Source organism: Guillardia theta, assembly GCF_000315625.1.
Source record: "Guillardia theta CCMP2712 unplaced genomic scaffold GUITHscaffold_52, whole genome shotgun sequence".
Lineage (NCBI taxonomy): Eukaryota > Cryptophyceae > Pyrenomonadales > Geminigeraceae > Guillardia > Guillardia theta.
This window is the reverse complement of record NW_005434622.1, coordinates 266,334-280,429: the sequence shown is the minus strand read 5'-3', so window position 1 is coordinate 280,429 and position 14,096 is coordinate 266,334. Positions and strand designations below refer to the sequence as shown.

The 14,096-nt window shown below is 54.8% G+C and overlaps 5 protein-coding genes across 5 annotated transcripts; all 5 read right to left on the bottom strand.

The window, feature by feature from the left end:
* Nucleotides 1–175: 175 nt before the first annotated feature.
* On the bottom strand, nucleotides 176–3,191 carry GUITHDRAFT_111490 (hypothetical protein; the record flags this gene model as incomplete). Its single annotated transcript, XM_005829437.1, has 12 exons — nucleotides 176–277; nucleotides 324–407; nucleotides 460–543; nucleotides 717–792; nucleotides 991–1,085; nucleotides 1,270–1,302; nucleotides 1,367–1,441; nucleotides 1,493–1,581; nucleotides 1,637–1,730; nucleotides 1,928–1,978; nucleotides 2,027–3,047; nucleotides 3,103–3,191. The coding sequence occupies 12 exons, from the start codon at nucleotides 3,189–3,191 to the stop codon at nucleotides 176–178; spliced, it is 1,893 nt and encodes a 630-aa protein (XP_005829494.1).
* A 2,684-nt stretch (nucleotides 3,192–5,875) lies between these two features.
* GUITHDRAFT_111488 (hypothetical protein) lies at nucleotides 5,876–6,978 on the bottom strand (the record flags this gene model as incomplete). The annotated part of the gene is made up of 7 exons (XM_005829436.1): nucleotides 5,876–6,132; nucleotides 6,376–6,434; nucleotides 6,483–6,537; nucleotides 6,582–6,649; nucleotides 6,697–6,752; nucleotides 6,806–6,859; nucleotides 6,922–6,978. 7 exons carry the CDS (start codon nucleotides 6,976–6,978, stop codon nucleotides 5,876–5,878), a joined length of 606 nt encoding a protein of 201 aa, XP_005829493.1.
* A 1,124-nt stretch (nucleotides 6,979–8,102) lies between these two features.
* GUITHDRAFT_153548 (hypothetical protein) lies at nucleotides 8,103–8,843 on the bottom strand. Its single transcript, XM_005829435.1, has one exon. The coding sequence runs from the start codon at nucleotides 8,814–8,816 to the stop codon at nucleotides 8,208–8,210; it is 609 nt and encodes a 202-aa protein (XP_005829492.1). The 5' UTR covers nucleotides 8,817–8,843; the 3' UTR covers nucleotides 8,103–8,207.
* Nucleotides 8,844–10,525: 1,682 nt separating this feature from the next.
* On the bottom strand, nucleotides 10,526–11,641 carry GUITHDRAFT_111486 (hypothetical protein; the record flags this gene model as incomplete). The annotated part of the gene is made up of 6 exons (XM_005829434.1): nucleotides 10,526–10,573; nucleotides 10,629–10,736; nucleotides 10,891–10,969; nucleotides 11,021–11,082; nucleotides 11,142–11,438; nucleotides 11,498–11,641. The coding sequence occupies 6 exons, from the start codon at nucleotides 11,639–11,641 to the stop codon at nucleotides 10,526–10,528; spliced, it is 738 nt and encodes a 245-aa protein (XP_005829491.1).
* A 1,104-nt stretch (nucleotides 11,642–12,745) lies between these two features.
* Nucleotides 12,746–13,590, bottom strand: GUITHDRAFT_153547 (hypothetical protein). The gene is made up of 3 exons (XM_005829433.1): nucleotides 13,422–13,590; nucleotides 13,130–13,372; nucleotides 12,746–12,899 (listed from the first exon to the last, which is right to left on the bottom strand). Exons 2-3 carry the CDS (start codon nucleotides 13,334–13,336, stop codon nucleotides 12,759–12,761), a joined length of 348 nt encoding a protein of 115 aa, XP_005829490.1. The 5' UTR covers nucleotides 13,337–13,372; nucleotides 13,422–13,590; the 3' UTR covers nucleotides 12,746–12,758.
* Between the last annotated feature and the right edge of the window lie 506 nt (nucleotides 13,591–14,096).

The following is a 14,096-nucleotide window of genomic DNA, read 5'->3' as shown; positions in this document are numbered from 1 at the left end:
GGATGATGATGATGATGATGATGAGGAGGAGGAGGAGGAGGAGGAGGATGAGGAGGATGAGGAGGATGAGGAGGATGAGGAGGAGGAGGCGGAGGAGGAGGAGGAGGAGGAGGAGGAGGAGAGGGCAAGGAAGGACCAAGAACAGAAAGAGGACGAGGGGAGGAGGCGATGATAACTACCGCATAGACCATGATAAAGTAGAGGTTGATCCCAGCCGTTTGCAAGGAGTTGAGCGGGGGAAGAGACTTTTCAGCTTGTCTCGCATGCATGACCTTGCCTGTCGTAACGGGGCAGGTCAGGGGGCGGCGGGCAAGCGAAGTCACGGCAACGACACCGAATCCAGCTTCAATGAACACCATGAAGATGGAGAGCGAGCCGGTGGAGAAGCAGTTGAAGTTGGGCAGCTCCTGCATCCCCCGCTCCGTCAGCTCAACCGCAGCCATGGCGCACAACACCGACCTTGTCGCAGGCGAGGAGGAGGCGAGTCCCCTCAGGTCCAGTCGTCGTGACGGGGTCCAAGGCAAACATCTCCATTGCGATGACCTTCCAGCAAGAACGCTCGTCATGCACTGATACTCGTCATGCACTGATACTCTCTCTGCTCTGCCTCCAATCTTCTGTTCCCCCCTCTTCACTCCCAATCTCCACAAAATCTTTCCCTCCGTCTTCCTCTCTTCCCTCCTGCCTCCTCTCCTTCTGTCCCTCCTGTAGCTCACAGAGAACATGTAGTTGAATGTTGCCACCAACAGCCCAAAGTGCAGGAGCACCGGACCCACTCCGAGCACAGCCAGCCTGAAGACACGACGAGGTCAAAGGCGTGCAGGAGAAACAGGGAGGATGGGAGCAGAGCAAAGTAGAGGCAAAATCACATGGAGACATGGAGGGGAGGAAGGAGGTGAATGAGCAGGACGAACAAGGAGGAAGAGAGATGATGAAGGAGGAGGCGGAGGGGTGAACGTGAAGGTAGAAGGACTTTGAAGGCCCCCTCACATGTACTGTCGGCTTTCTCTATTGTGAAGCACAGGACGGAAGATTCTGATCACAGCCACGGCTTCGAGAAGGCACTTGAATGATGGACGGCAACTCTGAAGAGCTTGTAGTCAGTCGTGTCAACATAGCGATGATGTCAGTCACACAGCAATCATGGCCAGCAGCAGCAACGACAAATACAAGAGCACGGTTGCAGATCACTTCCACTATTCATTGTCTCATCGTTCACAATTGCAAATATTCAGCCTGATATCAACAATGACTTGACAAGTCTCAGACCTGGCATTTGAAGTTGACCCACGCATGGCAGACCTATAGCAGAAGCTTACAAGAGGTGCACAGACAGTGTGAGGGAAAGGGAAACTGAGAAACTTACGACAGAGATGAGAAGGATGATGCTATCTCCTCTTCTCCAGTCTACATTCCAGTACTTCCTCGCAAAGGAGAAGTCCTGGGACGAGCATAAGTGCCAGTCCAGCATGGTGGAAGGATAAGGAATTACGAAAATGACGAGGACAATGAGGTGCCAGATGAAGAAGGACAAGAAGATCGTTCCCAACTTTATGCCGTTGACCTTCATGCTGTCCATTCCTGGTCGTCAACAAGGTCAGCGGATGGTCTTGGGCCGCAGGTCGGCAAGTCGCACCGCTCAAAATAAGAATTGAGTCGACGCTGATGATTATGTACTCCCAAAACTCGGTGAACTTCTGCAGGCTCGATGCAGGCTTTGCTGTTTCGTACTTGTCACGTCACAACCTCAGCCTGCTATGCAGCACGCAGGACGGGAAAGGTGGAAAGCATAGGGCCTGGAGATAACAGCGGGTGGGAGGGCAGAGCTCAGGACAGGAAAGTCAAGAAGGACAAGTAAGATTGAGGGAGGAGCAAAAGCAGTAAACAAAACTTCACGTGGGCTGTTCTTCATCGAGACGAAGGAGACCGGCAGGAATCCCTTGATGTCCCTGAAGTTTGTAGAGTTGATGTGGGGCTCCTGACCATCAACGTCAGGAGGGGAGTAGGCAAGAAGCGAGACCAGCACCTCTCCTCTGAGGATCATGTCCCTTGTCAGCTCCTTGAAGATGGCTATGTCGTGCTTGACGTTGCGATCTTTAGGTCGGAGATGCACCAACATCTCTCGGAAGTGAAGCCACTTGATCTTGCCCTGCTCCTCCACGTCCAGTTTTTGGAAAGCCTTGGCCATCGACTTCTCCTCCTTCTTTGCCTCCGCCTTGACCGTCTTCTCGTGGTCTTCCAGGTAGAGATCAAACATGACCCCAAGGGCCACGGACATGAGGAAGAAGCTTGCGAACACGATGAAGGCAAGGAAGAAGAAGAAGGAGACAGGGTGCTGCTTGTACGCCTCCGTCACCACCGGGTCAAAGTTGTCGATGGTGGAGAGGAGGAACAGCGTGCGGATTGCGGGCATGACAGAGCTGAAAGAGTCCTCCCCAAGATCCAGCGAGTGCTCAGCTGGCAGCCTGCCATAGATCCGCACGCAAAGAATGCTGAAGAATGCGAGAACGCCCAGCAGGGGGAGGAAGAACACAGTCACAAGCTTGACGCACATCGTTGGAAAGAACGAAATCAGCCTCCTGACGTCCCGATGTCTGGCCGCTAGCACCGTCAGCCTGAAAGGTCTAGCAAACCGGAAAGGGCAAAGTTTTGTGTGATAGAGAACAAAGTCGACATGAAACAAGAAGATGATCGTCATGTAGTTCCTCTGCCATTCCTTGGAGATGTAATCCTGCCATCCCGACACCTTTTCATCTCCGAAGTAGAGCATCTTGAAAACTATATCTGCCACGAACACTCCCATGCACAGAACTTCAAGGATAATGATGGGGATTGGGTCCAAGGTTGGATCAAGCCATGAGCTCAATCTGTTTGGCGGTTCCCAGATGATCAAGCTTGCATGAATGATGCTTGCCCAGATCACAACATTCATCCACATGGGATGAGTGTGAATAATGAAGAGCGCTCGCTTGTAAGCAGGGCCCTTTAGGAGCGAGTAAAGACCGTGAGAAGCTCGGCCTTCATAAGCATCTCGCAGCAAGACGCATCTTTGTTCGATTCAAGTCAATACCTCAACTTGCAAGCATTTAAACGAGATCTTACCCATCTCGGATCTTTTTCTTGGTCTTGTCATCCAGTTTCCCTTTCTCGCATTCTTCTGCAGGCCAACAAGAATCAATACAACAGAGCATGCACCATGCCCTCAACTGACCCATCAGCTGCTTGTCCAAGAACGGTAGAGAAAGAGAGGGCGACTTCTTCAAGAGGTCCCTCTTACTAGAAGAGTCGTTGATGAATTTATCTTCAGGCATGACGAGGAGGACTAGGAGAGGAGCGCGCTATCTGAGGTGATGGGAACGCTATCCGATTTCAAGAGAGAGCATGTGTGATGTCAATACGAGAGCTCTGCGACCCTCCCCTCAGATACACAGAGGCGTTTCCTGGCATTCCTCCCCCCCTCGGCCTCCTAGCGCGATACCCTGTAACGACAGTCACACGCGGCAGAAGGAGGACACGGTGCTGAAAGTCAGAGCACGCGATACAAGCGATCACTAGTGCTGTCCGAATAAAGCATTTTCAAATGATGACTGTGTCTCAATTCAAAACCATATTTTTGGGGCAGATCACGAACTGGTCAAGGCCAGACAATACCCTTGTCAACGATCCAATAGCAAACATACCACTGAGCACCTTCTGCTTCAACTCCTTCACATTCTCCTTGTATATGATGATCTCGGACTATGATATCTCACAACACCCTTTCCGATCTTGAACAACCCACTACAACCTATCATCAGGCACTACTGCGACATTCTTTCCTGTCAATCAGTTATCCTTCTTGCCCCAGCTGTCTCTGCTGACCCTGTCACTGCCCCCAATCTTCCTCATTCTCCTCCTCCTCCTCCTCCTCCTCCTCCGCTACCACTCCTCTGTTCAGGACCGCGCTGTTTTCATTGTACAGACCACCCCCTTCTAAGTCCACTACCCATTTCCTCGCTTTTCTACCCGGTACTTACCCACCTTTCCCCTTATAAACTACCCCTTCTGTCAAAATCCACCCCCCTTGGAAACCACCTTCCTCGACACCATTTAGGTCATAGAAAGGTCCTAGCTCATCTACAATTTTCTATCACCATCCTAGGAACGTTCGCCGCTAGGGGGCTGTAGGTGGTCCTACCGAGGTAGACTCCGAGCTATGACCAACCTAGGACCAGATTGAGGCAGACGGACCGGTGACCGGATAAGCGGTTACAAATACCGTTACACTATGACTCACCTGCTCCTTCTTGGGCGGGCCCGGCCGCCGTGCCAGCCTCACTGAGAAAGTTTTACTCATCGAAAGTTTTACTCAAGTGACAGTCGGACTCAAGTAGTCATCCGGTGAAAAGAGGGGGTCCTGTTAGGTTGATTCGTAGGTAGGGGTCACGGCATCAGAGTCCCAAAATAGAACGTCAAACGCAATGTAAGCCTCGCCCCTCGCCCACAGTGGAGAAGATGAAGATGACGATGCATGAGAGGGCAGAGCAAGAAGCTTGTGAGCACTTGTAGGCATGTTGTCAATCACGGACGTTTGAAAGTGCGTACAGAACTTGACGACTTGAAGATTAAGTTGCAGCGAGAGGCTGGTGGAGTGGAAGGGAGGCAGTTTAGAGTGAGCAATCAGAGTATGCAGATGCACGGTCAAGATGAAGAAGCATCCAATGGTCAGAGTCACCTGGTGTATGTAGACAACTTCCTTGGTCCAGATTGTGTTAGCAGAAAAGTTTAAGCAGAAAGGACATTGTGAAAAGACATTGTGAAATGGAAATTGCTGAGAGTTTGGAGAAGCCTGTGAGACAGTAGAGCAGGCAGACACCGTAGGAGCAGGTTGTGTATGCAGGCAGGTGCAAACGAGATCGCTGATGATTGAGGAATTGCTGTCCGTGCAGAGAGAAGGGTGCAGGAGATGAAGAAAGAAGAGAACTTCAACGATTTCTTTGATACTGAACGACGTGTCGACATACTGCAATGCCTTTTAGTGTCCTGTCATGACTGCTTTTTTATGTTGCCCAATCTTCTGTCATCCTCATTTCAGTGTCTTTATGGATAGAATTTGATGTTGCTGTACAACTGACTACAGCTTGCTCTGCTAAACATTACACTTTCTTTCTTGATCATCTTTAACGATTTTGACTCTGTCACCATCGATCAGGTTTTCCCTCTTGAGGCAGTTCACAGCTCTATCGACGTGCAATGCTGAGGGTATCGTGATTGACCCGTAAGTGTCGTCAAGTTCAGGATATTTCGGACTTGCTGATGTTTACTGGGCAGTGAGCCATACAAGATCTGCACTCAGAGCCAGAAGAATAGCGGAGAATGCGGATGCAACACAGTGTGCTCGGTAAGACTGATTACAAGTAAATAGCATCTTTTTTGACTGAAATTTCTCGCAGGACTCAGGTCTGGATGTGTGCTCGGAAGGAGGAAGCGGAGGTGGAGCGAACTAAAAAAGTCTACCTGTCAGTAGGCAGTACAGGTCGTAAGCCTGAGTTAGAACGCCGGATGTTCGGGTCACCATGAGAGACTTGGTGTGGTGAATAAATGCAGGAATGATCAAAAGATCTCAAAGCTTAACGAACCCCGTTTGAAAGAGCTGGCGCGGGAACTTCAACTGATTTCATGCTTACCAAACAAAACTCTTGACATAGACATCGAAGTTGTACAAGAACACAGCCTGTCCTACGAATCTGCTCATTGTCGTTTGCTCAGGCGTGGTAGCGATGCGGAATTCTTTGTCCCAGCCTGCCCTTTGATCACTCCGCTAGCTGCACTTGTTCCCGGTTGCGGCACCGTCCCGGCAGAATTTTTCGACTCCGAAGAATTTTGAGCAGGCTCTTCATCGCTGAGGTCGATGCTCAGATTGGCATGCCCCGAACAGGAGAAAGTTTGCCATGCTCACCTCGACTCCTCGCTCGAGTCCGTGTCCTCCTGAGCCCGCCGCCGTCTCATCTTCCTCCAGTTCCGTCGCAGGTTGCATTGCTGGAGAGCTAGGGTCAGCGCTTGACATGCTCAAACGGGAGCGAGAGACAATTGGGAGCATCGCTGAGTTGAGGTTGGGCGCGGTGTAGTCGTTGACGCTCAGCGGAATGTTCCCTGCGCAGAAAGCGGTTGGTGACAACTTGTGTGCGAGAGAAACCAAGAGTGGGGAGGGAGCTGAAGGAGGGAAGGGAGCAGGAGGGAGAGAGGGGAGCAAGAGGCGATGCAGTGAGAGGAGGGAGGGAGAGAAGGGAGGCAGAGGCGGTGTGGAGACAGGAGGGAGGATGCGGGAAGGAGGGAGAGACGAGGAAAGGTACGGGATGGAGCGAAGGTCATGGAGGGGAAGGAAGTATTGAATACCGAGAGCAGATCCTTTCACGTAGTTCTTCCCCTCCTTTTCCGGTGGCTTCACGTCCTGGCTTGCACATTCTCACAACGCTGGTTTCCTACGAGGGCGGAGGGCTTACCTGCTGCTGAGAGCCTTGGAGCTTCTGGCGGCCTGTGAGCTCATCCTGGACGTCTCTGAAAGTCCATCACTTGGGAAGAGACCTCGCCTTCCTGCTCACCTGGTGCTGTGACGGTACTCCCTGACTCGAGGAGGTTCGGTCGGAGCCAACCGATCTGTGCCGACGTGCTGGAGGGAAGTCAGCAGGAGCTCAGAGGCAGCCAAGAGAGCCCAACTTCTTCCGAGCGGGGGCCTGAGATCCTTGAGCCGCAGGCGAGTCATGCATCATGAACTGCAGGATCCCACGTGTGTCAGCGTCAGTCAAGAGCGACGAGATTCTCTCACCTCCACATTTCCCGGATCCAACCCGTCGACCCACTCCGAGCTTGCATCTTGCAGCTGCGACAAGGGTAAACATCAAAGGGCAGGCGGGAAGGAGGAAGCACTGGTCGTGTACTCACAGGCTCTGGGCGCATTGAGCCCCCAAATCCACCACTATATCGCTTTACATTTTCCATGTCAGGCTATCAGGGCTGGAGAACAAGCAGTTCCGTCTCTCAGACTGCTCTCAACAAAGATTCAGGCACTCAGCAGCTGTTTTCTTGCACAATCAGGTTTCATCGTGCAAGCGAAGAATCACGCCTAAAGCAGGTGTGAAATCGTGTGTACTGAGATGAAACAGCGGGGATTGAGGCATGCAGGAGCACGAGTGATGATAGCTATGAGAGCCTTTCATGGATGTTGAAGATCACAGTGAAAATGGACTGAAGTCTTCTCAAACGTAAACGCCATGAGATAAGAGGAGAATCAGGAGAATGGTGACAGAATGGCATATACGTGAGATAAGTTTGCAAAGGAGACATCGAAACGAGAGAGGGAGGGTGGGAGGGAGGGAGCAAGCGAAGGGGGGGGGGGGGGGGGGGGGGGGGCAAAAGGGGGGGAAAAAAAAGGGGGGGGAAACAGGGGGAGGGAAAAAAAAGCAGCAGGGAGAGAGGAGGGGGTTCGAGGAGCAGGAGAAGCAAGTTCTCACCGGCGCCTTCCGGCATGATGTGTAGGCAATGAATTGGCTGTGTAGCGGGCCATCCCCTTGAGTGGAAGTTTCCGAGCCGCCTCCGAGGCCCGCCTCCCGGAGTCCGAGCGAGCCTCACTGAGCGGCGGCGAGGCGGAGCCCGGGCCGCCGCGCCCCGCGAGCCCTGGCCCGGGGCCAGCCCGCTGAGTCGCCGATGACCGATGGCTCGGCCCGAGCCTCGGAACTCCGGCGAGTTTCTCGGGACAGGCTCGGGAGCGTACCGTGGCGTGTACCGTACCGCGGCGCCGACAGTGAGGCGTCACCAAGTCACGGGCCCGGCGGCCCGCCCGGCCGCCGTGGGTCAGTCAGTGACCGTGACCGTCCGAGGCCGCGCCGCGGCGCCGTAGCACTCAGCGGCCGGGCTGCAGCCGCGCAGGCCACTGCGCGGTGCTGCTCACTGTTCAGCGGCAGTAGGCCGGGCGCTCAGAGCGGCTGCCAGGCCCCGGACCGGAAGGAATCTAGCTTGAAGCTTCCTCGTACCCAGAGATCTTCCGGCACAACATCACAGTTAGAAAGCAGTGTCCCGCGTTCAATTAAGGCTTGGTTTCAAGTTTAGGGTCGAAAGTCTAAAGTGCATTCAGGTTCTCTACTTCATTCAACATGAAATGTTAACAGGGGGGGAGACTAAAAATATGTACATGCCAACGACTACACGACCAGGCGGTTGATAGAAACGTCCTAGTTGCTTTCTGGTGCTACCTCGGAGGTTCGCGACAAGCGGGCGTTGGCGACCCTAGTCCTCACCGCATTGATATTGTCCAAGACCATCGTCTTAGCGGGAGCATTGGGAGTCTCTTTCCAGCTCCTCGCGCATTTGTTGGCCCGTCGAAAGTATGATAACTTGAGGTAGAACCTAGCAAGCAAAGGCTTCTTCTTGTTGAAGTCCAAATCGTTCATACAGATCCACTGGACGAAGCAGGGTTTCCGCCCAATCCTTGTTTCCCGGGCGCTTTCCTTGCCGCATGGCGAGCTGCAGGCCCTGCGAAACATGCCATTGTCTCTGATCTTGACAGGCTTCGCTATTCTCACCCTTGCGGGCATGGTCCAGTACAGTCCCGATGAAAGGGCAATGTCTTGTTCGTCTTGGTTTTCACATGCAATCTCCGGCTCAGGATCACTGGCAGCTCCTTGATCGATCTCGATGTCAGAAGAAACTTCGTTCTCACACACTTCCACGATCCAGGGGAAGCTCATGTTTCGGATGCAGACTCCGACAATGGCGCAAGTTCCATGCCCGCAACACTGGCGGGGATGACGCTCGTCGTCGCTATCACAGTGCGCAGACATCTGATCTGAGGGAGGTAGAGCTGTGGAGGAGTCTACGAGGGCAAGAGTAACGTGTGGAGTCCGAAGAGGAGGAGGAGGGGGTGGAGGAGTGGAGGGCTAGAGTGAGGTTGTTTGTCGGTACCGGGACGGGGAGGCGGAGGATATTTGTAGCGGAGGGCAGGCAATCTCGAGATCACTCTCCTTCCCTATCCCGCGTGACCGATACGGTCACATGGCGCAGCCAACAACCTCCCCCGTGCCACCCTACCCACCCCATTCTCCAAGTTGTATTTCCGATGACCCGTACATTTATCCACATTCCCATTAGTCAAGGCCACCCCATTTGGACCACCCTACCCAATTTCCTGACCCTCAGGACCACGAGACCCAGTGAGGCCGGCCGCACCAGGCTCACGGAATGACCTCGTGACTCTTTACTATATCCCCGGAATTAAAGCTGCGTACACCGTGACCACCTCCTCGGCCTCCGGCATGACTTGACTTCTTTACTGTTGCTCCCACGTGACTACTTCCGCCCTCTTTGGCTCTGAGCCTCCTAGCCCCACCCCCCATTTTACCCTATGATGACCCACCTTGTGCCGGGCAGACTAGGAATCAGTGTTCTTCGGCCCCGGCGCAACGCCGAGGCGGATCGCCATGTTGGCCCATGTGACTCCGTTCGTGACCTTCCGACGGCGACCTCACTGATAAAAGCGCTGATGAGCGCGTAAATACCCTTTACTCAAAGTTAAGTTAAAAATCAGTACGAGGACAATCAGGAGAGTCACGGTGTCGAGTCTCGGAGGGCCGCCTCACCGTCACACTCAGTGACTGTCGCACAGGCCAAACAGCGAGAAGAGAAAACTCAACTTGTGACTTGCCCAGTTAACTTTTTCCGCGAGGCCACTAACTGCGCCGGGCATCTTCAATTGAGGACTGGCAAGGCAACTTTCAGAAGGCACACTCGGCGGCCTCCGGCTTCACCGCGGCGGCGGGCGGCCGGGCCGCCGGGGGCGGCGGCCGGGCCGCGCGGCGGTCACCGATCGGGGCCCGGCTGCGGACTCAGTCACTGTGGCCGGGCCGCCCGGCCCGCCCGGGCCCGGCCCGGGGGGGCCGCCGGGGGGCCGCCGCGGGTAACTTGACCGTACGGTACACGGCGGCCTGGCCGCGGCGTGGCACGCCGGCGTCTCAGTCTCTGTGTCGGAACTCTGAGGCCGCCCGGCACCGTGACTGGCATCTCGGCCTCAGTGTGCCACACTGCCGCCGCTCGGAGCGGCCGCAGTGGGTGACTCCGAGGCTCAGCGCCGCCTCCGACTCAGTGATATGGCCGACGGACTCACCGGGCCGTCCGGGGGCCGGGGATTGCCGCCGGTGAGACAGTGACTCGGAGCCAAGCGACTCAGGCGCACTGGCAGGCTCACAGCGGCAGTCATCCGACGCCGGTTCAGCGGCGGCCCGCCGCACTCGGAGTACCGTAAGCGGTGCCCGAACAAGACCAGTGCCCGGGCAGTGGCAGGCGGATCGGACCGTACGTCAGTGGCTCAGTCTGTAAGCATAGCCTAGAACATTTATTCGCCGCAATAAAGTTCCGACAGTATGTACGACACAAGTCGCAGAATCTAAAGTTTATTCGACATTCCACGGGCCCGCCGCAAGCACAGACTGTATGTGGGAAAGACGGAACAGGAACATAAGAACTAAAGGTAGCGCCTCCCTCCCGCCGAGTCAACTTAGGCAACCTTGGTGAGATCAGGCACGGAGTTTGAGCCCTTGTAGCCCTGCACGAACATGACTGAGCTGCCTGTCTCGCAGAAAGAAGGTAAAATTGCTCACCAAGCAGAACTCGAGGGCATCGATCTCCCCAACGACGCGGTTCAGATCTCCCTCGACGGAGCGGAACTCATCGATCTTGCCCTTCACTCCAGCCTGTGCAAAATCCGACTGAGTACACACACAAGACAAGAGTTACGCACTAGAGAGTGCAACAAAGTTATCCAATCATCAGAGAGGAGGAGGAGGATGTGTGCCAGGGAGAGAACGAAATTATACAGATCACATTATGATCGGGTAGAGAACGTCGGGGTAAAGCACTTACGCTGGCCGCCTGTGCGCGTTCATTCGCCTCCTTGATATCCTTGACATGTTTCTCAAGGTATTCCAGCTCCTTCTGCTTCCTAAAGATTCCAGTCAACTCCACTCATTCCAGCCACGAGTTGAAGGAATACTTCTCAATGATCATCCCATACTCAGACTTCCTTGCTTCAAAGCGGTAGGCTTCGCTCAGGGACTTCGGGCAGCATGTCAGGTTGATCGAGCGCAACGGCTCTGCCTAGAGCACGAATGAACCTGCTCGATGGTTACGACAGACTGGCGATGCTGCATAATGTCCTTCTGGTAGTTCTCGAGCTCTGTCTTGTACTGCTCGGTGTTCTTGGAGTCGGCCTCAATCTCCTTCAGCCTGGCCTCCAGGTCTGCAATCCTCTTCTCCATGTCCTGCTGGCGGTCGGCATATTCCTTGCTCTGGTTCACTATAGCCTGCTTGAGGAACTGCTCTTCTTGCTTCAAGGCCTGCTGGTTGACAAGGCACGCCCTAGCGTGATCGAGCTTCTTCTGCGACTCCCTCAGCTTGTTCGCAACTTGAACCTTTGAAAAGAAACCATCATCGATTGGCTCCAACCACCACTGATGCCATCCTGACTTACCAACTCCTTGTTTCTGTAGAAAAGCTCTGCATTCGCGTTCGCTGCCTCCCACTGGGCGCTAGATCCTGCTGGCCATCCATCAACGGACTCAGTGAGAGGAATGATGGGGAGAAGAAATTTCATGGAATGATGGGGCGGAGACATTGAAGACTAATGATAATGACTGATTGTGCCAGGAACAACATGAAATGCTACCAATACTTGATCTCCATATGAATCGAAACATGATACATGATAGCCTGGGACTCGTTCCTTGACATGTGAGTCGAATGAAGACTGTGGATGCACAACCATGTTGAGAGGAGCAGGATGATTCAAGTTCAGCGGTCGCAACAGTATTCTCACGAGTAAAAACGGGTGCGAATCGGATTGAAAATGCAGATTGCACATGATGGATTACAGCGTTCGCCAGAAGGAAAACTCACAGTACAAGGTGACAGGAACAACACAGATATGCGAGAGAGGACAAACATGTCACAGGAGGAAGCAGATGCAGACCCTTCCATGGCAGAATCGCATGCTGTACCTGTTGAAGTAACCACTGCTGCCATCGCGCCTCTGCAGTCTTGTGAAAGGGGAGTTCAGCAAATGGGTAGGGTGGTCTTTTCGAAGGGGTAGTCCACTGAAGTCAATGGGTCCCGGGGTATATCCTAAGGTACCTGGCTTGCACTCAGACTATGTAAAATAGGTAGGGGATACTCCCGAATGTTACACTTGGTGTGGTGGGGTACTTCCTGAAGCACCGGTGACACGGGCTGCTGGCTCACTCAGGACCCTGTTGACAAGATCCATTGCCGTGTACTCGATGCACTCAGGAGGCTGATCAAGGGGTGGGGGTGGTAAAGACACCCCTATATGATAGTAATTTTCTAGATGAAAATGGGGTAGGGGTATATCTCTCAGGGGGTCCAAGCCTTACTCAATGGGGTTCTTCGTTGATCGTTAACGTCAAAATTCTACACTGGAAGGGAGGGTAGGGAGGGGTAGGGGTACTACAGGGGGCACTTCGACCACCCAGGGTCCATCATGTTCAGCCGGGCGGCCCGGCCGGGCGGAGTGGACTCAGCCCGGGACGCCCGTGACGGTGCCCCCGAGTGCGGCAGTCCGACTCAGTCTCTCAGTGGCTCTGGCTTCGGCCGGGCGGCGATCAACGATCGGATTCGCGGCGGGGGGGTCTCAGCCTCGGCCGCCCGGGCCCAGCGACCCGCGGCGGCCCGCCGTTGAAGGCCTGGGCAACTACTGACCGTCCGGAAGCCACGGTTTATTGGTTCTGCCCGCTGCTGGCATTCTGGTTGGGCACAAAGATCTTGTACTTGGGTTTCGCCGCGTCCTTGTTGGCGGCGATCATGTTGCCTGCCGCTCCTACTGCGGGCATCATGCCTGTAGCTGGAGTCTGGTTGGCCTGTGAAAGTCGACAGGTGAGAGGAGAGAACAAGAGTACAGATGAGTGGGATGAGTGGGATGAGTGGGATGAGTGGGATGAGTGGGATGATGATGATGATGATGACGATGATGATGATGACGATGATGATGATCATGATGATGCGAACGATCAGCAGGAGGAGGAAGAGAAGAGAAGGCGGTCCAAATGAAGACGAAAAGAATGAGGAGGAGCAGGGGTACAGTCCTCACCGTTGCAGCGTTGGGGTTCAGAGTATCCACGTAGCGGCTGCGAGCTCCCGATCGAGTCTGCCTGGCAAACATGTTGCCTCCTGCACCGCCAGGCCCCATCCCTCCAGCTGCCGGCATCATGGGCGCCTGCGGTCCCTGACCGTTCATGGTCGGCATGCCCGTCGGAGCTTCCGCGCTGTGGCCCGCTGGCTGCATGAACGCCGCCATGGTGGGAGGAGGAGCACTGGACGGGTCGCTGGCCGCCTGCGAACGCATCAGACGACTGAAAAGGAGGACAAGGACAGGAACGAACCTCGTTCTCCTTCCCTCGCTCCACCCATCGGCCAAGTTTCTCGTTGAAGTAGAACGAGTTGTCGTCTCCCAGATCCACCTGCTTCTCCCCTGCCACCGCTCCCCACAGCTTGGAGAGCAGCCCTCCTCCCTTCTTCTCCCCTCCCTCCTCCTCGTGCTTCTTCGCCGCCTTGGCCTCTGCCAACGAGTCTCGCTTCATCTTGCTCTGCTCCTTGGCCCTTGCTTTCTCCTCCTCGGCCGCCGCCGCCGCCGCCGCCGCCGCCGCGTTCCTCTGCTCCCGCACCATCCTCTCTTTCTCAGCCTGCACAGCAGCAGCTCTCTGCTTCTCCGAGGGAGCTTGAGTCGGAGGCTGCGGCATGTGGCCGCCCGTCGGCTGGCTCCCGTAGATGGCCGAGGTGACTGCCGAGTCGAGAACTTTCTTGAGGCCCCCAAAGAGAGAGCCGGAGATCGAGGACGAGGACGCCGCCTTGCCCCCCATGTGCGTCCTCAGCCGGAGCTCGAGCATCTCGGCCTCGAACACAAGCCGCTGGGAGATCATACCGGTCTTGCACGCCTTCGCCGCCTCCAGGATGTTCTCCAGGTACCTCATCGCCTTCTTGTGCAGGCCCAGCTCGATCAGCAGCTGGGCGTGGGCCAGCTTGTAAGGGAGGAGGGCATGGAGGCAGGCCTTGTGGTT